Source organism: Chiloscyllium punctatum, chromosome 49 (assembly GCF_047496795.1).
Source record: "Chiloscyllium punctatum isolate Juve2018m chromosome 49, sChiPun1.3, whole genome shotgun sequence".
Lineage (NCBI taxonomy): Eukaryota > Metazoa > Chordata > Chondrichthyes > Orectolobiformes > Hemiscylliidae > Chiloscyllium > Chiloscyllium punctatum.
The window spans coordinates 58,728,904-58,753,658 of NC_092787.1; the positions used below are offsets into that span (position 1 = coordinate 58,728,904).

At 41.9% G+C, this 24,755-nt stretch overlaps 1 protein-coding gene and 1 long non-coding RNA gene across 2 annotated transcripts in view; one reads left to right on the forward strand and one right to left on the reverse strand.

The window, feature by feature from the left end:
- Nucleotides 1-12,367, forward strand: part of LOC140469221 (uncharacterized) — a 31,718-nt gene extending 19,351 nt beyond the window's left edge. Inside the window, exon 3 of the long non-coding RNA XR_011956022.1 lies at nucleotides 11,258-12,367. This is a non-coding gene — a long non-coding RNA (uncharacterized lncRNA). The remainder of the gene's footprint in view (nucleotides 1-11,257) is intronic.
- On the reverse strand, nucleotides 406-23,784 carry nelfb (negative elongation factor complex member B). The gene is made up of 13 exons (XM_072565544.1): nucleotides 23,622-23,784; nucleotides 21,162-21,325; nucleotides 19,377-19,476; nucleotides 18,936-19,166; nucleotides 17,626-17,811; nucleotides 17,001-17,113; nucleotides 16,813-16,915; nucleotides 16,369-16,464; nucleotides 12,363-12,505; nucleotides 11,015-11,121; nucleotides 3,581-3,722; nucleotides 1,938-2,046; nucleotides 406-1,379 (listed from the first exon to the last, which is right to left on the reverse strand). The coding sequence occupies exons 1-13, from the start codon at nucleotides 23,721-23,723 to the stop codon at nucleotides 1,242-1,244; spliced, it is 1,734 nt and encodes a 577-aa protein (XP_072421645.1). The 5' UTR covers nucleotides 23,724-23,784; the 3' UTR covers nucleotides 406-1,241.
- Between the last annotated feature and the right edge of the window lie 971 nt (nucleotides 23,785-24,755).

Consider the following 24,755-nt stretch of genomic DNA (forward strand, 5'->3'; position numbering starts at 1 on the left):
CAAAATAAATTGCCAATCCAGCAAAAGGTTAGCCAATGAAGTGAATTTTACAAAGGACAGAGAGTAAGGCAAGGAATTTTAGGAAGGAATTTCAGAATTCAGAGCAAAGATAAAATACAGACTTCTTTATTTAGACATCTATCTAATCCTGTAAACATTATTCATTACCAGGCCAAAACTGATAAATTTCCCTCAACTGCTGACAGATATTAAAAATAGCATTATCATGTAGTAGAGAAAGAGCCAGTGGCTCCACATCCAGTCTTAGTAGCACACAACTCACCTGCCTGTCTTTCTGTGTAAAGGCCTATGGTATGCTGACAATAAGTAAACCTGCAGGGGTTAAGGTGTAATTAACTGCATAATGTTGACGAAGGTTTTTTCCAGACAGTGTGCACACAAAAATAGCATGTCAATATTTTAACTTTATTTTTTAAAAAAGTGATACAAAGTCTTTAGCACCTAACGTTTGCTTAGTTCAATAAGAAATGAACTTTTAGACCTTTTTCCCTTATTCATGTTGAAATAAACACATGTATAATTATATATTCAACATTCCACAAGTATTAAGTCAATGTACTGCAGTACAATACACACCGTTTTTGCTTTATCAGCATTCTGAAAGTGATTCCTGTCACTAGTACACTTAACAAATAATCACCTTTATAAAAACAAAAGACCAATACTTTAAAAGATGAAGATCCAGAATCTATATATTTACCGATATCTAAGAATCAGTAAATGAACTATTCTTCCAGACTGTTAACACTAAACCACCTATTCTTCCTAAGTATGAGGAAGTACTAGCAACAGCAGAAATAGCTGAAAAATGCCTCCAAAGAGAATTGCAGTAATAATGATCTTCAGTAATTTGATTACAGCTCTTGGAAGTTTGTCATTTAGACTTTTAAAAAGCATTGATCCATTGGTGGTAGTCTAATTATTAACAGTGAGCTTCGTGAAAACATGGATCACAGAACCATCTATCTAACATGTCATGTCGCAGCACAGACAGAAAAGTTCATTTGATTTAATTTCATCTTGTGGTAATTGGGACCAACATTAATTTTAGCAATTTGGTGTACTTCTCAGGGCTGCACTCTTCTGAACATGCAAAAAAGATGACACAAATCATAGATAACCCAGTGGCTCTGCTTCACGATTCACCTTAAAATAACAGGCAGATCCAGTCAATCACGAATGCACAACAATGTGTCAATCCAAGATGTAAAGTGGATCTGTCAGATGGCAGGAGGTGTAGAGACAGTCCTCAAAGGCAGCTCCAGAGGCGGAGTCTCTACTGTTTGCACAGGGCTCTGTTTAAGACTTTCTATCTTTTCGGTAAGTTGAGTATACAAGTCCTTCACTGCTTCAGCACTCTGCATGCAAAATTAAAATGCAATAATCTTATAAATGTTAAGGCACGACAAACATTTTTTTTTAAAAACTCAAAAGTCTTCCTGATTCACATCCCTGGTACCACAGCAGCATCCAACTGCAATTTAAATACACAGATGTTTTTGATTCTACTGCCTGAACAGGTAAATAATTCCAAATATTTATCAGTCTGACTGAAGACACTTCTACTACTTAATCAAAATTAAAATTCTCTTTCAAAACCCACAAACCCACTTGTGACAAAGTTGTGAAGTAAAATACCTGTGGCTGCCTTATGGTCTGAAAATAATATTCTTACACTACCAACTCTTACAATCTGAACAATATCTGTCCCAAAGTTAAACCCAGCCAAGCTTAGTCTTGCAGGAGTACAATCAGGTTTTAAAATAGCTTGAATATATTGCTCATACTCAGATATTAACGCACCTCAAGAATGGAAAAAAATATTGTTTATTCATAATCCTGATCTTCATCTTGATTCCCTTGCCTCCAATACATCGTCCTTATATCACATTTCATATCTTTATACAAACAGATACCTGTTTGGTAGGTTCCAGTGCCTTTTGCAATGAAGCCATTTTTGAAGGTACCACTTTATGGTGAAGATGTAGCAGCAGTCTCAGGATATGTCTGTGTACGTTTTCTTTACTGTAATCAAACATGAGTGAGGACATTCTGGTCATTACACAGAAGTGGTAAATGAAAATTGCGGTTCCAATTTCAAGAAGCAGATGCCCTCATAACATTACATCTGATACACATTTGCCCATATTACAGTTGTAACTACATTTCAGAAAAAACTGAGTTGACCATAAGGTAATCTGGGTAGTCTAGAACTGCACAAACTACTATACTAGTATGAGATTGCATAAAACAGTTCAGTTATTTGGACATCATTTTCTGGAACAAAAGAACTTCAAAAAATACTGCTGCTTTCCTTTTTTGGAAGTTCAAGCTACTGTCCTAAAAGATTCAGAAGCAAAACATGTTTACTGTCACGTGAGTACCCTGGAGTTGAATCACGACATTTTGTGTATATATTTTTAAAACTCACTGTTCAGATATGTTATGACAACCATCAGGTAAGTGGGTCTTGAACCTGAGCCTGAGACAATATGACTGCACCACAATTGCCACCGACCAAAATTTGACTATACCATTAGCCTTTTTTTTCAACTTTATCAGATTATTCATTTGACTCACTGATCAGAATTCAAAGTGGATAAAAATCATGTGATCCTGGTTCATCATTTGCTTTGGTACAGATATGGGCCAGATAGAGGCACTCTCTGACTTATGAAAGATGTAAGGTTTTTAATTGGAATCACTAGTGATGCTGGACAAAGGAAAATTCATATGTGCTCTTCCTGGAAGCTCAGCCCTAATTCATTGTTAGGTAATGCTGCACACGGAGCAGTTGCCCTGGGAGATTTTGTTAGTGGTAGCTTGCCATTGCATTCACTCTGAATGACAGAGTTGGAAGGCAGGTCCCAAGTCTACCTCAGCTGCAACAGGAATCAAATCAATGGTGTTTGTCATTATTCTAAACCACATGCCATCCAGCCAAGTGAGCTAATCAGCAGCTTTTGCCCCACCCCCACCCCAGGAAAATAACGGTGTAAAAAGCCAAAAGTTCAAAATATGGTAAGGTTATTAGGAACAAGTATGAATCTGATTGACAAGAAAAGAACACATTAACAAATGTCAGAAGCTTACTTTCTGACAAAAGGCCACATTTGACCAAATAATACCTATATCACTGGAAGATAAAAATTGCTGTCACAAAAATGTACTCCCGTAGTCTTAGATTTCAAGGCTTGAGTGTTTCTGTGATCCCACTGCTCTGGTCCATCATTAGTCAAATAAAACTGACTTAAAAATCAGACAAGATGTTAATGTTATTAGATGGGCAGTGAAACACGACGGTTGGGTGTCTTGACTTTCTGTCACTAGGTTGCTTTCAAAGACTATTAATACCAAGATTGTCAAGAAAATCTGGTTCAGAATTTGGAGCCACCCATGCATTTTTCAATGCATTTCTGGAATCAACTTCTAGAAATCACAAACTGAAGAACAAATTGTGCTAACCGCTGACCCAGAGTGGCCTCAGCATGTGTAGTTACAGATCTTCTTGCAACACAATCTATGAATGTAATGTGACGTACAATTTTGGTTTTCATACCTGGAGAATGTCGTAAGGATGAAGCCATCAAATAGTGCAGTACAGAATTCTTCTGTAGCAAATTCCTCCATCAATAATGTTAAATGGCTGGTAAATAGGTGCAAGAAAATATCACTAAATGCCATGTCATTATAGGTTTCCACTGAAATGAAATACAAAGAACATTTAGCTATTCAATTCACAGAGAAATTTAAAATTAAACTGCAGTCCTTTCACAACCTCAGGATGAAACACAAATCTGCATTATACAAAATACTAAAAACTGCAATTTTTGTTTTGTAAAGTTAAAAAAAGTTCTCAATATAATGATTCTATGTGCTCTGATGTAAACCTAGATAATCATACCAGAGATTTCTTTGTCCACCACAAAAGAAACCACTTTCCTTCTCGTTTCTATGGAAGTAGTCATAACAATACTTGTGCTGGTTCGGCAGAACTACAAGTCCTGTGCTTTCCGTACATTTCAATTGTGATTGCAAGTTATCTAACATATTCAAACAGTGAAGTGAGAACCCTCTTTTCACAGATGTGCCCTCTTTCTGTCGATGTATTCACGATGCTGTAAGGACCGCATCTTCATATCTTCTGTACTTTGATTGTGGAGTGTAATTGAAAAAGAACTGTTTGAAAACTAAAGGACCGTGGAAGGGAATAGTCCTTTAAAAGCACTTTTTAAAAGCAAGTTACCCGAGCACTTATTGCAAGTGTTGGTCATGCTGTTGTTTGTTCCACAGTGGGGAAGGTTTAATTACAGTCCAACTGGCATCAGAGAGTGCGTACAAAATGAGACTTGGCCAGCAATAAGCAGCGAGTTGTCTGGTGGAGTGATGACCAGTTGTCAAGGACCAAGACCTTCTGCCTGCCGGACATTGGTTCTCAGGTAGATGAGTAATTTGTGGGAATGAACAAGAAGCCTTCTGACCTCCAAAATGGGAAGTGCTGTCCATTTTTCTGCCATGAAGAATACCAAACGTGTGAAGAAAGCTGGCTTACTTTCCCTCCCCAGTTGCTGCAAGCTGTCGCTTTTCAGCTACAAATCAGAGCGTTTTTAAGGTGTGAACCAATCTTTGTTTCTCCTGCAAGCTAGTGAAAATACTCAAAGAGAGATCATGGAGCAGCAAGGCAAAAGGATCTCAGCAAATCCTATGGACAGAAATCATTGTACTGCCTTACTCTCCACCCATATATAAAAGGAACCTCGATTATCCAACATTTAACTATCTGAATTTTGGATTATAAAGCAAGATGGCAAGGTCCTGGTGCTTGGCTAAACTGGATTATCTGGCATTCGATTATCCAACAAAATACTCTCTGCCGTGTCGCTTGGATAATCGAGGTCCTTTTTTTTTGTGTCTGGGTGTGTCTGTGTCTCTAGGGTAGAATTTGATATAATTTTATACATTTTAATCAGTAGAGTTAGTTGTACGTTGATAATTCATAGCTGTTTACCCATAGCTAGATTCTACTTATTTGTAATAAATAGTAATTCTCAATTGCAGAAACCTTTTCTATGCTCTGTTAGCGTATGTCTAAAAGACAGGTAAACTGGGGAATTTTACATACATTGATAAAATCTTTAACTTTTGTGATGACTCCGAGAATAGCAGGGCTTGATTTCCAGCGTGCTAGTCTGGTGAGGTGTGACAATCATCAGACTGAGACCTAATCCTGTTAGTACTTGAAAATAAGGATGGTACCAACATTTATTTCCTAAAGAAGTTTACCAAGTTAAGGCTTGCAAATTTTGAAAACATTTTCAGGTCAGGCAGTGGTAAAGGCACTACTCAATGTTACACTAAACCAGGAGTCCTGGAAGATAACTGGTTCAGTTTCTAGTCCGTGCTAAATTAGTTAATCTCTTAACCAATAATTGGGCTGATAAAATTGAGTCCTGAAGAGGAGTTATCAGACTAGAGATATTAACTCTCTCCACAAATGCTGCCAGACCAGATGAATTTCTCCTGCACTTTCCATTTGGATTTATGATGCGACCAAGGATAAGGTTTGGAGCCAAAAAATGCCAAGTTATCAATGTTGAGTTATGTCCAGTTGTTCACTTTCAAAAAACGGAGAAGTATAAATGCCAACCAAGTGGAGGTCAAGGCTTAGCTGTGATGCCATTGATGGTTCAATAGCCTAAGATTTACTTTCGAAGCTCATTCATGAAAATCCAAAACTGGTAAATGTACTTAGTTGTTACTTTTGTCTCAACATTGAATCCACAGACTTAAATTGGACATTGAATTCTATCACTGAACATTTAAACATCACTAATACATCTGCTGTGGCTTTGACGATAGAAAAATTAGGACAAAGTAAATGTGGCTCAGAGTTTGGGTCCGGATGTTGATGTCGGTGTCGAGAATGTGGAGCTGGCAAAGCACAGCAGGTCAGGCACCAACCAAGGAGCTGGAGAATCAACGTTTCGGACAAAAGCTGTTCATCAGGAAATGAATCATCTGAATATTGATGCTTTGGTAAAGCTATGGGAATCTGCTGGTTCTGAAATTTGGAAAGCTCTATGTAATTGCTGACATGACTGCGATATAGAACACCCAAATAATGCAGGTGCCTCACATACTGAAGTGTACTACAGATAATTTGTTTTGGTATCTGTCGGAATAAGTCTTTTTAAGTATAGCCATTAAAACAGACAGTAATTGAATTAGGACTCTGGAGACATGAACAAAGTCAGATACACAACTAGAGACAGTGCTTAGAGACTGTGAAATCTATAGCACCCAAAAACATTTGGAAGATGGTCTGCAGTTGCTCAGAACAATTACATGTCCCTGGAGTTCCGTGTGGTTCTACTGCAAAGAGCAACGTATAAAGATATAGTTTCTTAATAATGAACTAAACTTGAACGTTTCACACAATTGGAATCTTTTCCCTTTTAATGTCACGAGATATTAGTACCGTATTCATGGATTTTAAACGTTTATTTTATTAGAACTACCTGCAACCATACAGTTTACAGAGAACAGCAGATAGCAGTTGCCATTAATCTCATGTTGTTGCCAACATCATACAGCAGAAAAAAAAGCTTGCTTTTTGTGATGGTATTAATTTATCTCAAGTATCCCCCAATCAGTGATGGATTAATTCTTCAAGCCAACATTAATCAACTGAAAATAACCATTTCATGTACCTATCTTCCCCTCGCTCTCAGAACAGTTTTTGCTGCTACCTCTCCCTAAGTCTGTCTTCACATTTAATGGATCATCTTCCAAGTGGAACACATTTCCCGCTTCACTTCCCGTTTAGCATTTGAAAATGACCATTCCTTCCACAACTTAGGTCCACACTTTAGGGTGTAGGTTTACTCACTGAGCTGTAGGTTTGATATCCAGGCGTTTCATTACCTGGCGAGGTAACGTCAGTGGCAACCTCCAGGCGAAGTGAAGCTGTTGTCTCCTGCTTTCTATTTATATGTTTGCCCTGGATGGGGTTCCTGGGGTTTGTGGTGATGTCATTTCCTGTTCATTTTCTGAGGGGTTGATAGATGGCATCTAGATCTATGTGTTTGTTTATGGCGTTGTGGTTGGAGTGCCAGGCCTCTAGGAATTCTCGGGCATGTCTTTGCTTAGCCTGACCCAGGATAGATGTGTTGTCCCAGTCTCCGTAAACTGTATGGTTGCAGGTAGTTTTAATAAAATAAACTTTTAAAATCCACACTTTCCCTACTGAAAACACTTGCTCCCCTCCCTACACCAAATCCTTTGCGAGCACAGGAGATGGAACACCTGCCCGTTTATCTCCTCGATGCTCATGGTTGAGGGTTCCAAACATTATAGGGCAGTGATTTAGTCATAGAGATGTACAGCATAGAAACAGACCCTTCGGTTCAACCCGTCCATGCCGACCAGATTCCCAACCCAATCTAGTCCCACCTGCCAGCACCCGGTCTATATCCCTCTAAACTCTTCCTATTCATATACCCATCCAGATGCCTTTTAAATATTGCAATTGTACCAGCCTCCACCACTTCCTCTGGCAGCCTATTTCAAACACGCACCACACTGCGAGAAAATGTTACCTCTTAAGTCTCTTTTCTATCTTTCCCCTCTCAGCCAAAACCTATGCCCTCTAGTTCTGGACTCCCCACCCCAGGGAACTGACCTTGTCTATTTACACTACCTATGCCCCTCGTAATTTTATAAACCTATAAAAGGTCACCCCTCAGCCTCCAATGCTCCAGGGAAAACAGCCCCAGCCTATTCAACCTCTCCCTGCAGCTCAAATCCTCCAACCCTGGCAACATCCTTGTAAATCTTTTCTGAACCCTACAAGTTTCACAACATCCTTCTGATAGGAAGGAGGCCAGAATTGCATGCGATATTCCAAAAGTGGCCTAACCAATGTCCTGTACAACCGCAACATGACCTCCCAACTCCTGTACTCAATACTCTGACCAATAAAGGAAAACATACCAAACGCCTTCTTCACTATCCTATCTACCTGCAACTCCACTTTCAAGGAGCTACAAACCTGCACTCCAAGGTCTCTTTGTTCAGCAACACTCCCTAGGACCTTACCATTAAGTGTATAAGTTCTGCTAAGATTTGCTTTCCCAAAATGTAGCACCTCGCATTTACCTAAATGAAACTCCATCTGCCACTCCTCAGCCCATTGGCCCATCTGATCAAGATCCCATTGTAATCTGAGGTAACCCTCTTCACTGTCCACTACACCTCCAATTTTGGTGTCATCTGCAAACTTACTAACTGTACCCCTTAAGCTCACATCCAAATCATTTATATAAATGACGAAACGTAGTGGACCCAGCACCAATCCTCATGGCACTCCACTGGTCACAGGCGTCCAATCTGAAAAACAACTCCACCGCCACCCTCTGTCTTCTACCTTCGAGCCAGTTCTGTATCCAAACCTCTAGTCATCTCTGTATCCCATGAGATCTAATCTTGTTAATCAGTCTCCCATGGGGAACCTTGTCGAACACCTTACTTAAGTCCATATAGATCACATCTACTGCTCTGCCCTCATCAATCTTCTTTGTTACTTCATCAAAAAATTCAATCAAGTTTGTGAGACATGATTTCCCACGCACAAAGCCATGTTGACTATCCCGAATCAGTACTTGCCTTTCCAAAGGCATGTACACCCTGTTCCTCAGGATTCCCTCCAACAACTTGCCCACCACTGAGGTCAGGCTCACTGGTCTATAGTTCCCTGGATTGTCCTTACCACCCTTCTTAAACAGTGGCACCACGTCAGCTAACCTCCAGTCCTCTGGCACCTCACCTGTGAATATCGATGATACAAATGTCTCAGCAACAGGCCCAGCAATCACTTCACTAGCTTCCCACAGAGTTCTAGGGTACACCTGATCAGGTCCTGGGGATTTATCCACTTTTATGCATTTCAAGAAATACAGCACTTCCTCCTTTGCAATATGGACATTTTACAAGATGTCATTGTCTATTTCCCTACATTCTATATCTTCCATGTAATTTTCCACAGTAAATACTGATGCAAAATACTTGTTTAGTATCTCCCCCATCTGTGGCTCCACACAAAGGCTGCCTTGCTGATCTTTGAGGGGCCCTATTCTCTCCCTTGTTACCCTTTTGTCCTTAATGTATTTGTAAAAACCCTTTGGATTCTCATTAACTCTATTTGCCAAAGCAATCTCATGTCCCCTTTTTGCTCTCCTGATTTCCCTCTTAAGTATACTCCTACTGCCTTTATTCTCTAAGGATTCACTCAATCTATCCTGTCTATACCTGATATATGGTTCCTTCTTTTTCTTAACCAAACCCTCAATATTTTTAGTCATCCAGCATTCCCTATACCTACCAGCCTTTCTTTTCAACCTAACAGGAATATACTTTCTCTGGATTCTTGTAATCTCACTTCTGAAGGCTTCCCAGTTTCCAGCCGTCCCTTTATCTGCGAACATCTGTCCCCAGTCAGCTTTTGAAAGCTCTTGCTTAATACCATCAAAATGGGCCTTTCTCCAATTTTGAACTTCAACTTTTAGATCTGGTCTATCCTTTTCCATCACTATTTAAAAACTAACAGAATTATGGTCGCTGGCCCCAAAGTGCTCCCCCACTGACACCTCAGTCACCTGCCCTGCCTTATTTCCCAAGAGTAGGTCAAGTTTTGCACCTTCTCTAGTAGGTTCACATCCACATACTGAATCAGAAACTTTTCTTGTACACATTTTAAAAATTCCTTTCCATCGAAATCCTTAACACTATGGCAGTCCCAGTCTATGTTTGGAAAGTTAAAATCCCCTACCATAACCACCTTATTATTCTTACAGATAACTGACATCTCCTTACAAATTTGTTTCTCAATTTCTCTCATCTATAATACAATTCTAATGAGGTGATCAGCCCTTTCTTATTTCTCAGTTCCATCCATATAACTTCCCTGGATGTATTTCTGGGAATATCCTCCCTCAGTACAGCTGTAATGCTATCCCTAATCAAAAATGTCACTCCCCCTCCTGTCTTGCCTTCCCTTCTATCCTTCCTGTAGCATTTGTATCCTCGAACATTAAGCTGCCAGTCCTGTCCATCCCTGAGCCATGTTTCTGATATCCCAGTCACATGTTCCTAACCATGCCCCGAGTTCATCTGCCTTCCCTATTCGGCCCCTTGCATTGAAATAAGTGCAGTTTAATTGATCAGTCTACCTTGTTCTCTGCTTTGTCTGCTCCTGTTGTTCAGATGCCAGTTATGATGCTGCCATTGACATCTTCCACAAGCCTATCTTTATTTATATGTTCAACTGTTATCCCTTCGGATTTGTAATCAAGTTCCTTTTATCACTTAATCATTCTTGCCTCCCACTTTATTTCAGGCTCTTTCTCTTTCTTCCTCTGCTACTGCATTTATGAAGATATTGTTAAATCACCAACTTCTTCCAGTTTTGATAAAAAGCCATTGATTGATAATTTTAACTGTTTCTCGTTCTACAGATGCTGAGTACATCCAGCAATCTCTCTTTTTATTACAAGTACTTTCTACACGCACATTGAAAATTTGAAAGGACCACATCTATTTTACTATTATTATGATGCTTTTCCATAGTTGGCATGAGCATACTACAATGATGTCACCCACTCGCCATTGTACTTTATTGGAACCTTTGCAAGGTTTACAAACATAAGCACTTACAACTTATCTAAACTACTAAACCCTGAACATTACAGCAGTCAGTAACAGTAAATATTTAGCTATAACATGGATACTTAGAAACTAAGATGTCATTTGGTTCTTTTCATCCTGAATCACAGTATATACACCATGTATGCACTTGGCAAATCAGGATCTATATGCCAAGGATCCAATTTTCTATATGTTAATTTGATGTATGATTTCTAGAGCTGCTGAATAGAGGTGGTAAAATATTCATGAAGGAATTTTTAAACAGAAACCTAAAATTATTGCAAGTACTCACCTAATGAAGGTAATAAGCGGAGAATGGCATTCTTGTTCCTCTGTTTTGTAATATGCAGTACATAGTACAGTGCAATTTCACAAGCGACACGATTCTCCAGAACGAACCTGGTAATGGAAGAAGTCTTAGCATTTTGTTTTGCCACAAGTTAACTTGATTGAAATACAACAAGTGTGAGGTGCAATATTTTTCTTTCTGTACACCTTTTAAGTCTAATTTATATTTTCTTGTTTATACTTCCAGATTTGGATTCTATACAGCTCATGGAGGGAACTTCATTCTAACCGGAAGAACTGTGCTGTTACTTGCCCTGTTCACAGATACCAAATTGCTCTGTGGAAGGAACAGCACTTGAAAAGATGCTGGATTGGGTGAAACTTTCATTGACAAACCTGCATCATATCTGTAGGCAGACATCATCAAATCCTGCATTTTGCCATCGCTTCACAAAAGTTTTTCTCAGAAAGATATTAATTACACTGTGCTCACAATGTTCCCTTTTCTTTCAAGATAAATATTCATGTTTGAGGTTTTCTTATTCTTCATTATACAGTTAGCTCAATTTGCTGATGGTTATAATGTGTTGGAAATAATGCCAATAGCACAGGTTCAGCTCTCATACTGTGCCTGTCTCCTTGCCATCCCCCACCCTTGATATGAATAGGTGTCCTTCAAGCTATATCAATGTCACAGTTGAATAGAGAGAAATGCTTATAGTCCTTCGTGAACTACAGTTAATTCTCTTGCCTTCAATATTCACAAATGGGACAATTCTACCAGTGATCTCAATCCCACTGATGAAACTAATTAGACTGAGAATTAATCCAAGTTTAACTTTGGGCTTCTTAACTTGTCACTCAGAATCAAGAAACAAATTGCAAATCTTTTACAATATTCTACCCAAACCCTTTGTGACAGTATTGACATCAAGTAATATGGCCATGAATTGTTCTCAGACGTAACATGTCGAAAATTGGATCTTTGGGCGGCACAGTGGCACAGTGGTTAGCACGGCTGCCTCACAGCGCCAGAGACCCGGGTTCAATTCCCGCCTCAGGCGACTGTCTGTGTGGAGTTTGCACATTCTCCCCGTGTCTGTGTGGGTTTCCTCCGGGTGCTCCGGTTTCCTCCCATCAGTCCAAAAATGTGCAGGTTCGGTGAATTGGCCATGCTGAATTGCCCGTAGCTTTAGGTGAAGGGGAATGGGGCCGGGTGGGTTGCTCTTCGGAGAGTCTGTGGGAACTTGTTAGGCCGAAGGGTCTGTTTCCACACTGTAAAGTAATTAATCTAATCATTTCATCTGCATTTTTAAAATAAACGTCAGATTGATAGTTGGACAATGACATACTTGATAAAAGATTCTGGGAGGGTGGTGGGATACATGCTGGCAGCCTTCTCCTCAGTCGGCAGTTTTTGGTCCACATTGAAACTGTGATCATCCACGACGAATGCCATCAGATTGGGTAAGAACTTTGTAATCAGTTCTATCTCCTAAAGAAGGGCCATAAACAGAAAGTGGATTATATATGCAAAATAATGTAGTTTTTCGACACAAACACAATTTAACATTTGTCTATCCATCCATCTAGAAACCAAGTATGATGATTATCAAGTCTATTGTGCTGCTGACAGAGTCATGGAGATGTACAGCATGGAAACAGACCTTTCGGTCCAACCCATCCATGCCGACCAGATATCCCAACGCAATCTAGTCCCACCTGCCAGCACCGGCCCATATCCCTCCAAACCCTTCCTATTCATATACCCATCCAAATGCCTCTTAAATGTTGCAATTGTACCAGTCTCTACCACTTCCTCTGGCAGCTCATTCCATACACGTACCACCCTCTGTGTGAAAAAGTTGCCCCTCAGGTCTCTTTTATATCTTTCCCCTCTCACTCTAAAAATATGCCCTCTAGTTCTCGACTCCACAACCCCAGGGAAAAGACTTTGCCTATTTATCCTATCCATGCCCCTCATAATTTTGTAAACCTCACTAAGGTCACTCCTCAGCCTCCGACGCTCCAGGGAAAACAGCCCCAGCCTGTTCAGCCTCTCCCTGTAGCTCAGATCCTCCAACCCTGGCAACGTCCTTGTAAATCTTTTCTGAACCCTTTCAAGTTTCACAACATCTTTCCGATAGGAAGGAGACCAGAATTGCACACAATATTCCAACAGTGGCCTAACCAATGTCCTGTACAACTGCAACATGACCTCCCAACTCCTGTACTCAATACTCTGACCAATAAAGGAAAGCATACCAAACGCCTTCTTCACTATCCTATCTACCTGCGACTCCACTTTCAAGGAGCTATGAACCTGCACTCCAAGGTCTCTTTGTTCAGCAACACTCCCTAGGACCTTACCATTAAGTGTATAAGTCCTGCTAAGATTTGCTTTCCCAAAATGCAGCACCTCACATTTATCTGAATTTAACTCCATCTGCCACTTCTCAGCCCATTGGCCTATCTGGTCAAGATCCTGTTGTAATTGGAGGTAACCCTCTTCGCTGTCCACTACACCTCCAATTTTGGTGTCATCTGCAAACTTACTAACTGTACCTCTTATGTTCGCATCACCAGTCTCATACTGTCACTAAGGCTTTGTGGCATATATGTTGACTGAGACAGAAGGTATGTAGCATTTTATTGTCACAGTATATGGATGAAAAACGCTCACTGTGATAAATCAAAAAGTAAATACATTAAATGGTTACAAATTCATAAACCACCAGCTAGGAAATGTGGAAACTCCACAATGACCCATAACCAAATTATAACCAGATAAATATATCATTCGTTTAGACTAAATCAGGAAAACCTGTTGGAAGTACACATGTGAACACTGGAAAGTCAGGTTTGGTGTCCAGTTTCCAAGGCCAACAATCACAGTGAGCAGTCATCAACATGTAACACTGCATCTCTCCTGTAAAACTGTCCCTCCTGGTTCAGTTAGAGGAAGAGTGCAAAGAAAACAGCAAATTTATAATGGAAGCCCAGTGAAATCTGTGACAGATTTTGCTTCTTATTTATGATAAGTGCGCTTTGCTGGCTGGGTCAGTATTCATTGCCCATCCTTAGTTGCCATTGAGAATATGCTAGTGATCTGTCATCTTGGTCTGCTGTAGTCCATTTGGCGTTAAGTATACCTACAAAGCCATTAGGGAAGGTGCTCCAGGAAGTGTATCTCATAGCACTGAAGGTACAGTGATCTATTTCCAAGTCAGGATGGGTGAGTTTGAAGGAGAACTTGTAGATGTTGATGTATCCGTACATAAGTACTGCCTTTGACCTTCTAGATGGTAGTAATTGTGGGGTTGGAAGGCGCTGTCTTAGGAGTTCTGGTAAAAATTGTTGTTGTGCAACATGTAGATGATATACACTGCTATTGCAGTGCATCTGCCAGAGAGAATGAATACTATGGATGTGGTGCCAATCAAGCAGATTGCTTTATCTTCACCGGTATCAAGCCACTTGAGTGTTGTTGGAGCTGCACTCATTGAGGCAAGTGGGCTGTACTTCACCTTCCCTGTTTGTGCCTTGTAGAAGGTTATGCTTTGGGGAGTTGGGGGCATACTACTCACTGAAAGATTCTTAGCCTTTGACTTGCTCTTGTAGCCACATTATTTATATGGCTAGTCCAGTTCAGTTGATCAATGGTAACCCCAAGGATGCTGTTGAAGGGGAATTCTGTCATGGTCATATCACTGAATGTCAAAGGGTGATGGTTAGATTATCTTATTGCAGGCGGTCATTGTTCGGACTTTATGGCATGAATATTCCTTGCCACATTTCAGCCCAAGGCTGGCCCTTCCCTACTTTTTCTACATTTGGATAGGAATTGCTTCAGTATCTGAGGAGACATTAACATTCCTATATCTCACCTTATGATGAAGGGAAGATCACTGATGAAACAGCTGAAGATGTTTGAGCCTAAGACACTACTCTTTTGATTGAGTGAAATGTATTAATATACAATAAAAATGTTATAAATGCATTAATATTAGGGTCTTGTCACATTGATATACTGTACCAAAGAGTTTTACAGATCTGTTCTGCAAATACGATATGCAAGGTATGCATCATCCTGCATCATCTCAGCTTTGTGCTTTCACACATAGGGTGGTGAGTGCCTGGAACTCGCTGCCAGAGGGGGTGATGGAAGCAAACACAATAGCAGCATTCAAGAAGCATTTGGACAAATACATGAGTAGGAAAGGAATAGTAGGATACAGATCCTGTGAGGACGGTTTTAGTATGGAAGGGCAAAATATGTCGGCACAGACTTTGAGAGCCAAAGGGTCTGTTCCTGTGCTGTACTGTTCTTCTTTGACACACCATCAGATCAAATGTAAGCCTTTTGCTTACCTTTTTAGAATCTTACCTCTGTTAAAAGTTTAATGCTTTTATTTTTCAAAATAATACAAAGTGGTCTAAGCTCTCAATTAGTGGATCTATTGATGACAATGCTGTGTAACATTTCTCCCCCTTCATACATGATAACAAACCAATAAATCATAAATGTTACCCAGATGAGGCATCTGATTGCTAACTGCTTGTTTCACTTAAATACTTCATTTGATATTATTGAAATATGTAAGATCCTGAGGGGACTCAACAGTATGGATGCTTAAAGGATGTCTCCCCCATAAAGAAAAACAATTTAAAAAGAAAGGATCTCCCACTTAAGACAGAGATGAAGATACTTTTTTCTCTCAGGGGTCAGTAAGTCATCAAGCTCTGTCCCTCAGTCAGCAGGGGAGGCAGGGTCATTGAATAGTTCCAAGTCAGATTTGGTCAAAAAACAGATTAACTATCAAAGCAGTCAATCTGTTTAAGTAGTAAAGTGAATTTGAGGCCACAATCAGATCAGCCACGGGTTTATTAAATGGTGAAGTTGGCATGAGGGACCAAACGACTTCACCCTGCTTCTGATGTGTAGTTTGGAAATATCAACATGGGCAGTTATATTTTTACATAATAAGTTTTAATTTCACCAAGTCAAAGGACAATTAAATAAATAATATTGCAGTGATCCTCCCAAATTGATAATTTGTTTGTTATGCAGTACATCATTCCATTTTATGTTTTGATTTAACTAATGGCATATTCCATTATGGATGCTAAAGGACCCTCAGCACATTAACTTCAAATCTTGTAGAGGTACCGAAGATGTTAAGCATTAAAGATAACAAATATATTTTGTACAATTCAACAAATTAAATAGAAATTGGAGTTCTCTCTCATGATAAATGCATCATTTCAGACAATGAATCACAAAGGATTTCAATGACGTCACTGTGTAGATCGCTAAGAAACAACACTATAAAGTAATGGATTAGTTTCCTAACTTACCATTTTTGGCTCTTTGAACACCTGACTGTCAATCATATCCCAGGCCCCTTGACCAAGCGACAGCATGCGCAACAAGAGGAGAAGGTCTGGACTGTCCTGTTGAATCCCACAATTATTCATCTTCAGTTATCCAATAATCTCAAAGCAACTTGATTTAAGAAAAACTAGGTTTTTGAGCACTGTTATCTTGCTCTTTAAAGATAATACTTAAACAAATTGTACTAAATATTATAATTATTGTATTGATGAGAGAGAGAAGTGGGTGAAGCTTTTTTGCATTTCCCTCATCAGGACAGATGCAAGAACACCAAATTTTAAAAGAAGCAACATTTTATACGACATAAGGATGTTGACTGGTTGTCAAGACAACTCTGATTGTTCAAGACATTGCCATGAAAAATGCTGCAAGAACCAATCTTGAAAAATTAGCTCATGAGTACTTACTCTGGGCAATGCATCTTGGCTGACCAACTCCTGCAGATTTTTCACCGTACTCAGAGCCAGTGTATTTATTGCAAAGGGGTCACAAAGGATCATTGAGAGGTCACTGGAAAGTGAAAGTATTATTGTTAGCAATCCAAAAGATGGCTTTTTTCTAAAGAATGATTTTTATTCAATGAGAGATCACTCACCCTAACACTTGTTCCTGTCCCTTCTTAACTCCATCCAAAAAACCCTGCAATTCTCGAGCTCTCTTTGCATCTACAAATCTCTCTCTAATGCAAGCATCAAGGCACCAGGTAAACTGTTAATAGAGAAACTTATTTTTAAATACTTTCAATTTATGGTTTTTGTGATGGTTGTTCAAATTGCAAAACCAAAATAAATGCAGATGCTGAAAATCTTAAAAACAGAAAATGCTGGAAATGCTTACAGGATCTAACTGGAACTGTGGACAGAAAAACAGAGTTCATGTTTCAGATCAACGACTGTGCCTTTCAAAGTAGCGTGGTCAGAATAATGCTGAAATTTCTAACAAGGCAACAGGAAGGTAAGATCCTGGAAAAATTAGGAGTATTACAACCCAAGACATTTCTGGACCAAGATCTCTCTACATGAGGGAATTTAAGATTCTGGACTTGAAATTGACTGAAATAACTGGCTTAGATACAGGCAAAAAGCTTTCCCAAGTTACACTGCTCACTATTTCCTAGTCATCAGTTCTCAGTTGAAAACAATGTTTCAGTAAAAAGGATGAGAGATCAAATTTCAGCTGAAGTACACGCATGCAATGGATCTTCCAAACCCTCACCGTACCTTGTGACAAGGATCCACAGAACATATTTCACTGATATCTAGATCATGCAAAGACATCAATAGTTCTGCGCGCAGGGTGCAGTAATGGACATTTCTTGTCCTCAGGAACAAAGTGCGTAGAAATTGGAGAACCATGTCATAGAGCTTTACATTTTTCCCAATCATGTTGGTTAATTTCTGAACAACCTAGACATATAAAAGAAATAGAATCATGAAAATATTAGAAACAAAGAAAATTTATCTTTAAACAAGTTACAAAACTTTGAAAGTGTGCAAAAGAAAACTTAGTTTGCTACTTAACTACGAGCTTAACCAGGTAAATTATATGTCATAAAAGCAGAAATTGCTGGAAAGGCTTTGCAGGTCTGACAGCCTCTGTGGAGAGAAATCAGAGTTAACATTTCCAGTTAACTGGCCCTTCCTCAGAACTTGAAGAACCGTTCTGAGGAAGGGTCACTTGACCCAAAACGTTAACTCTGCTTTCTCTCCACAGAGGCTGCCAGACCTGCTGAGCTTTTCCAGCAATTTCTGTTTTTATTTCTGATTTACAGCATCCGCAGTTCTTTCAGTTTTTATTAAGTTACATGTTTATCTGTAGGTATAATCTATTTATTCACAATACATTCTATACCTAGTAATTCTTGCTAAGTATAGAAGCCTGATGCATGATTTCTGTCAACCTGGGTGTAACAAATAGGTAAATTGGGAATTTTGCATATTTGTATAAAATCTTTCACTGCTGAGACAACTCCAGGAATAGCGGGTCATGATTTCCCATGTGCTATTCTGGTGAGATGTACGAATTATCATTGCACTCCCATTTCCCCATAACTATAGCATAGATTTTCAAAGGGAGATGGGAGGAGAGATCTCAGGTAACTGTCAGATCTTCAGATTTCCATCAGAAAGTAATCGTTAAATTTCTTTACGTGCTGACTTGTTACTATGTGACTTTTGCCATATCCCAATGAAGCATGTTATCTGGAAAATTGATCATTTGAAATATGAACAGGAAGATGCAGGAACTTGTAGGAGTCACTGGAAATGAGAATTCCAGAGTACCAGAGAGCAGTGGTTTTCAAATTTTTAAACAAATACCATGGACTCAAATAATAAAGAAAAACAAAGCAACTATATTGTATAAACATGCTTAACTGCTAAGGGTATTAAAAATTTGAGAGAAATTAAAAGATTTTATGGGAGAAACATGCAAGGATATGCTTGAACAGAAACTCCAGATATAAGACAGAGGTGAACATTGGTGAAACACTCTCTCTACACTTCCACTAACAAGCCATCCTGTCCTGTACCTCGCCTTGACGTCTGGTTTTGGGAGATGCTGAGAAGAAGTTGTGCAGGACTGACAGCTCACTGCTGAAGAGGGCATTTTCTTTTTCAACAATATACTGTTTCAACAATGGGGAGACCTCATCTCCAAACAGCGCCTGGTTATCCTGCCAGATCTGGCGTTTCACTTCAGTTGCACAGATTTTGTACAGCTCTTTATCTGCCATCACCAGTTTTAATTTCTCTTCTGGTACCTGTGAAAGAAATACACAATTTGGGGTCCATTATGATAACACATAATTAGGTGAGCTACAGATAACAGAAGCAAAAATATTGTATTTAATCAGCATGATGCAACTCAAACATTTTAGTATTAACTTGGAAGCTTTTATCATTTGATAAAAATTATGACAAAGAAATTCTTAAGCTCAGATTTGACACTTTTCCAACATCGCGCGACTGACCTTCGGCAAGTGTTTCATCACGCACATTACTACAGGTTGTATTGATGGAACTTTGACTAGTGGAAAACATTTTTCCAGGAGATCTTCTAACTTGTTATACCTAAAGAAAAATGTGGACAAAAATAATAAAATGGCAGCAGTGACATAAACAGAAGAATGATGCCGAACAGGAGACTTCGCCCGGAGGCTTCCTGATGATGTTACCTAGTATGGTGAGAATGAACTTTCCAGCTCAGTGAGCAAACCTACATCCAGAGGAGGAACTAGTCATCAAAAGACATCCTGTTATAATTTAGGTTACTTCTTTAGGAGTTTCAGAATGTCACAGCATTCTTAGTGCTTTCCAGTCAACATTAAACATCTTTCACCATTAAAATATTATTAAATATGATTTAGTAAGAAGACAATAGGTTTATACTTAAATACACTAAACTCACTCAGAATTGGACAATATCAGGGAAAGTATAATTGCAAAATATTAAGATTAGAGTGGTGCTGGAAAAGCACAGCAGGTCAGGCAGCATCCAAGGAACAGTAAAATCAACGTTTTGGGCAAAAGCCCTTCATCATGAATGAGGCTGAAACGTTGATTTTCCTGCTCCTCAGATGCTGCCTGACCTGCTGTGCTTTTCCAGCATCTCTCTAATCTTGACTCTGATCTGCAGTCTTCACTTTCACCTGCAAAATATTAAGGTGGTTCCTCATTATAAAGGACATGGATGAGGGGAAAAAAATCTCTCCAAGAGTTGAGAGTTTTTGAAAATCCCTTCCTCAAAAGGCAGAGACCAAAAACCTTTAAATCCTTTCAAGGCAGAGGAAGATAGATCCGTGATTACCAAGGGAATGAAAGAATATTTGAATTTGCAGTAACATAGAGTTAAAATCAGATGAAGCAAGATCTTATTGAATGGCAGAGGAGGTTTAAATGATCAACTGGCTTACGCTTGTTCCTTGCTCAAAAAAAAATTTTAAAATGAAACCATTTAGTAAAACAAACAGTCCATTACAGACAGAGACATGAGAATTGATCACATAAAGAAATGGTAGAGAAGCTAAATAAGTACTTTGTGTCTGTCTTCAAAGAGAAAGACACATGAGGTTTCTCTGAATTATTTAAGATCTAGTTGGATTTCGGAATTGAAAAAAAATTAGTATTATAGAGAATTCTTCTATAATGCGCACTTAGTCAGCACGAATTGGATATAAATTTTGTTGAATTGTGGACGTTTTTTGCATAATGTAAACTTTCAGTTGAATGGGTCCAGTGCTTTTACCATAGCGCAATCTTCTACACTGCAATTTCTATAGCGGTTTCCCATAGTGTGATTTTCTATAGCATGAGGTTGCAGAGGAACACAACTGTCGTGTTATAGCAGAACGAACTGTAGCTTAAAAGATAGCTTAATTGGAGAAATGAACAGGACCAAAAACTGGGTAAAAACAATGACTGCAGATACTGGAAACCTTCTGATGAAGGGCTTTTGCCCGAAACGTCGATTTCAAAGCTACTTGGATGCTGCCTGAACTGCTGTGCTCTTCCAGTACCACTAATCCAGGACCAAAAACTGACACATGAATGAGGCTCAATTATTTTTATCCAACAGTGTTGAAAACGATGGCAACAGATAGTGGGATGCTTTGGAGATCAGCTTTCAAAATCCTATTTATTCTGGCATGTTATTTGCAGATTGTAATGTTGCAGAGTTTCAATAATTTAAAAAATCACAAAGGAAAACAATTAATTTAACTAAATGTCATAATGTCATATCTGTTAAGCAACTCTACCTGTTTCCATCTTTTCCCTCCGATGCTATGGTGGCAACTTTATCCAGCAGTTTTTCCCGTAGTTCATCAAATACAGATTGGTGGAACTCCAGCCTGGGAATGCTGTGCAGGTCCAAGAAAGGTAACGCTGACTGCAGGGATGGCAGTAAAATTCCATTTTCAATCTGAATTCATTAGAAAAATAAAACAAGTGAAATAGTATCTAAAAGAACACACTGCAAAATACAATGAATGGATCAATCATGTTCCCATCCTGCTCTTGGTGGAAATGAGATGCTGGCATTTTGAACACACCCACCATCTCTCTGAAGCCCCCACAAGAAATCAGATGTAAATCAGTTGACCAAATTTGCATGAAAATTATAACCATTATCCTGATTTATCATCAATGCCATTTACTGTACATTACAATGTGACTTTACAATTCAGAAGACAGGGTTTTGGCGGAGTGCCATGAGCACAATTTGCCCCAGCTCTCGATCCAGGAACCTTTCCTTGCTTCATCTAAGGCTAAACTGCTTCAGATTTAGCAAATTCATGGCGGATCAGATTCGATATGGTCAACAAATTGGGCAAGACCTTTCCCTGCAACATCACTAGTCAGGGCATGTAGAGATATTGGCAAAGAAATGGGGAAGGCAGAGAGAAAGAGAGAGAGAGATATGGGATGTTGGGGGGGGTCAGAGAGACACGGGGGGCGGGGTCAGAGGGACACGGGGGGGGGGAGTCAGAGGGACACGGGGTGGGTGGGGTCAGAGGGACACGGGGGGGGTCAGAGAGACACGGGGGGGGTCAGAGAGACACGGGGGGGGGGGGGTCAGAGAGACACGGGGGGGGTCAGAGAGACACGGGGGGGGGGGTCAGAGAGACACGGGGGGGTCAGAGGGACACGGGGGGGGGTCAGAGGGACACGGGGGGGGGGTCAGAGGGACACGGGGGGGTCAGAGGGACACGGGGGGGGCAGAGAGACATGGGGTGGGGGGGGTCAGAGGGACACGGGGGGGTCAGAGGGACACGGGGTGGGGGGGGTCAGAGGGACACGGGGGGGGTCAGAGGGACACGGGGGGGGTCAGAGAGACACGGGGGGGGTCAGAGAGACACGGGGTGGGGGGGGTCAGAGAGACACGGGGTGGGGGGGGGTCAGAGGGACACGGGGTGGGGGGGGTCAGAGAGACACGGGGTGGGGGGGGTCAGAGAGACACGGGGGGGGTCAGAGAGACACGGGGTGGGGGTGGTCAGAGGGACACGGGGGGGGTCAGAGGGACACGGGGTGGGGGGGGTCAGAGAGACACGGGGTGGGGGGGGTCAGAGAGACACGGGGTGGGGTCAGAGGGACACGGGGTGGGGGGGGTCAGAGAGACACGGGGTGGGGGGGGTCAGAGAGACACGGGGGGGGGTCAGAGAGACACGGGGTGGGGGGGGTCAGAGGGACACGGGGGGGGTCAGAGAGACACGGGGGGGGTCAGAGGGACACGGGGTGGGGGGGGGTCAGAGGGACACGGGGGGGTCAGAGAGACACGGGGGGGGTCAGAGAGACACGGGGTGGGGGGGGTCAGAGAGACACGGGGGGGGTCAGAGGGACACGGGGGGGGTCAGAGAGACACGGGGTGGGGGGGGGTCAGAGGGACACGGGGGGGTCAGAGAGACACGGGGGGGGGGTCAGAGAGACACGGGGTGGGGGTCAGAGGGACACGGGGGGGGGTCAGAGGGACACGGGGGGGGGGTCAGAGGGACACGGGGGGGGGGGTCAGAGAGACACGGGGTGGGGGTCAGAGGGACACGGGGGGGTCAGAGGGACACGGGGGGGGGTCAGAGGGACACGGGGGGGGGTCAGAGGGACACGGGGGGGGGTCAGAGGGACACGGGGTGGGGGTCAGAGGGACACGGGGGGGGGTCAGAGGGACACGGGGGGGGGGTCAGAGGGACACGGGGGGGGGGGTCAGAGAGACACGGGGTGGGGGTCAGAGGGACACGGGGGGGTCAGAGGGACACGGGGGGGGGTCAGAGGGACACGGGGGGGGGTCAGAGGGACACGGGGGGGGGTCAGAGGGACACGGGGTGGGGGTCAGAGGGACACGGGGGGGTCAGAGGGACACGGGGGGGGGTCAGAGAGACACGGGGGGGGGTCAGAGAGACACGGGGGGGGGGTCAGAGAGACACGGGGTGGGGGTCAGAGGGACACGGGGGGGTCAGAGGGACACGGGGGGGGGGGTCAGAGAGACACGGGGGGGGGTCAGAGGGACACGGGGGGGTCAGAGAGACACGGGGGGGGTCAGAGAGACACGGGGGGGGTCAGAGAGACACGGGGGGGGTCAGAGAGACACGGGGTGGGGGGGGTCAGAGAGACACGGGGGGGGGGGGGGGGTCGGGGGAGTAGAGCCGCTCTGTAAAGGTGGGCCGTCCCTTCCCCCCGGGACTGGGGCCGGGAGGTGGGTGTGTGATGTGCCCGGCTCCGCTCACCTGGAACTGGTCGATGGCCTTCAGCGGCTCCGTGCAGTTGGTTAAAGTTTCCTTCAGATCGTCTCCGCTCGCGATGCCGAGTTCCTGCAAACCCGAGAACATGGCGCCAGGAGCCGGGGGAACCGCTCCGCCGGACACCGCTCCGTCCCGGAAACAGCTCCGGTCGGAAACAGCTCCCCCCACAGTCGGGTTCCCGCTACGACAGCGGTCTCCCCCTCCCCTGTCCCCGGGTACAGCATTAGGTTTCTGTCCCTCTCCCTCTCCCTCTCGTTTAATTGTTTCAAACACCGCAACACATCACTATCAGCAAGCACAGGAAGGCCACGTATAAATAAAGTTTCGCAGTGAATGAGAGAAGGAATCTGTTTCCAGTCTCTCAGTTTACAAGCTTATCCCCATCTTGCCCTCTTTCGCTGTTTGAAATGTTTATGGTACTTGGACTGCACAAGGCACTTTGTGATCACATACCTACAGCAGACTTTCAAAAAGTATGCTTCTTTTAAAATAAAATGTATGTATTATCCATTGCAGTTACACGTTTACTCAACAAATTATCTATTTTGTGTTGAAAACAACAAATGCTGGAGATCACAGCAAGTCAAGATAGCATCCATAAAGAGAGAGACCAAGCTAACATTTTGAGTATGGATGACTCTTCGTCAGAGCTCTGAGGTTGAAACAGTAACTTGCGCGCTCTCTCTATGGATGCTGTATGACCTGCTGTGATCTCCAGCAATGAGCGTTTTCAGTACAGATTTCAGTATCGACATTAATTTGCTCCTACATCTATTTTGTGTTATGTCATCAGTTCCATTTTCAGCAGTCTCTGCCATTGGATGACATATATATTTCAATCATGCAGGTCTCTTAACACATTACCACTGGCTATTCTTTGGATATGCAATTGTTCTTTCTCAAGGAAGTGTCATTTCTTGTTTTTATTCGTGGTCCAGGCAGTGACACCCAAATGACAGAAAAAAACTGACTTCTTCCTTCATTATTACTCATCACAATACCTGAAATGCTTTCATAATGACCGAAGTGTGCTTTCTGGTGTGCTACAAACTACTTTCCTAATCAACCTGAGCAGGTGGGACTTAAACCCAGTCCAGGCTAGGGACTCTACTACTGTGC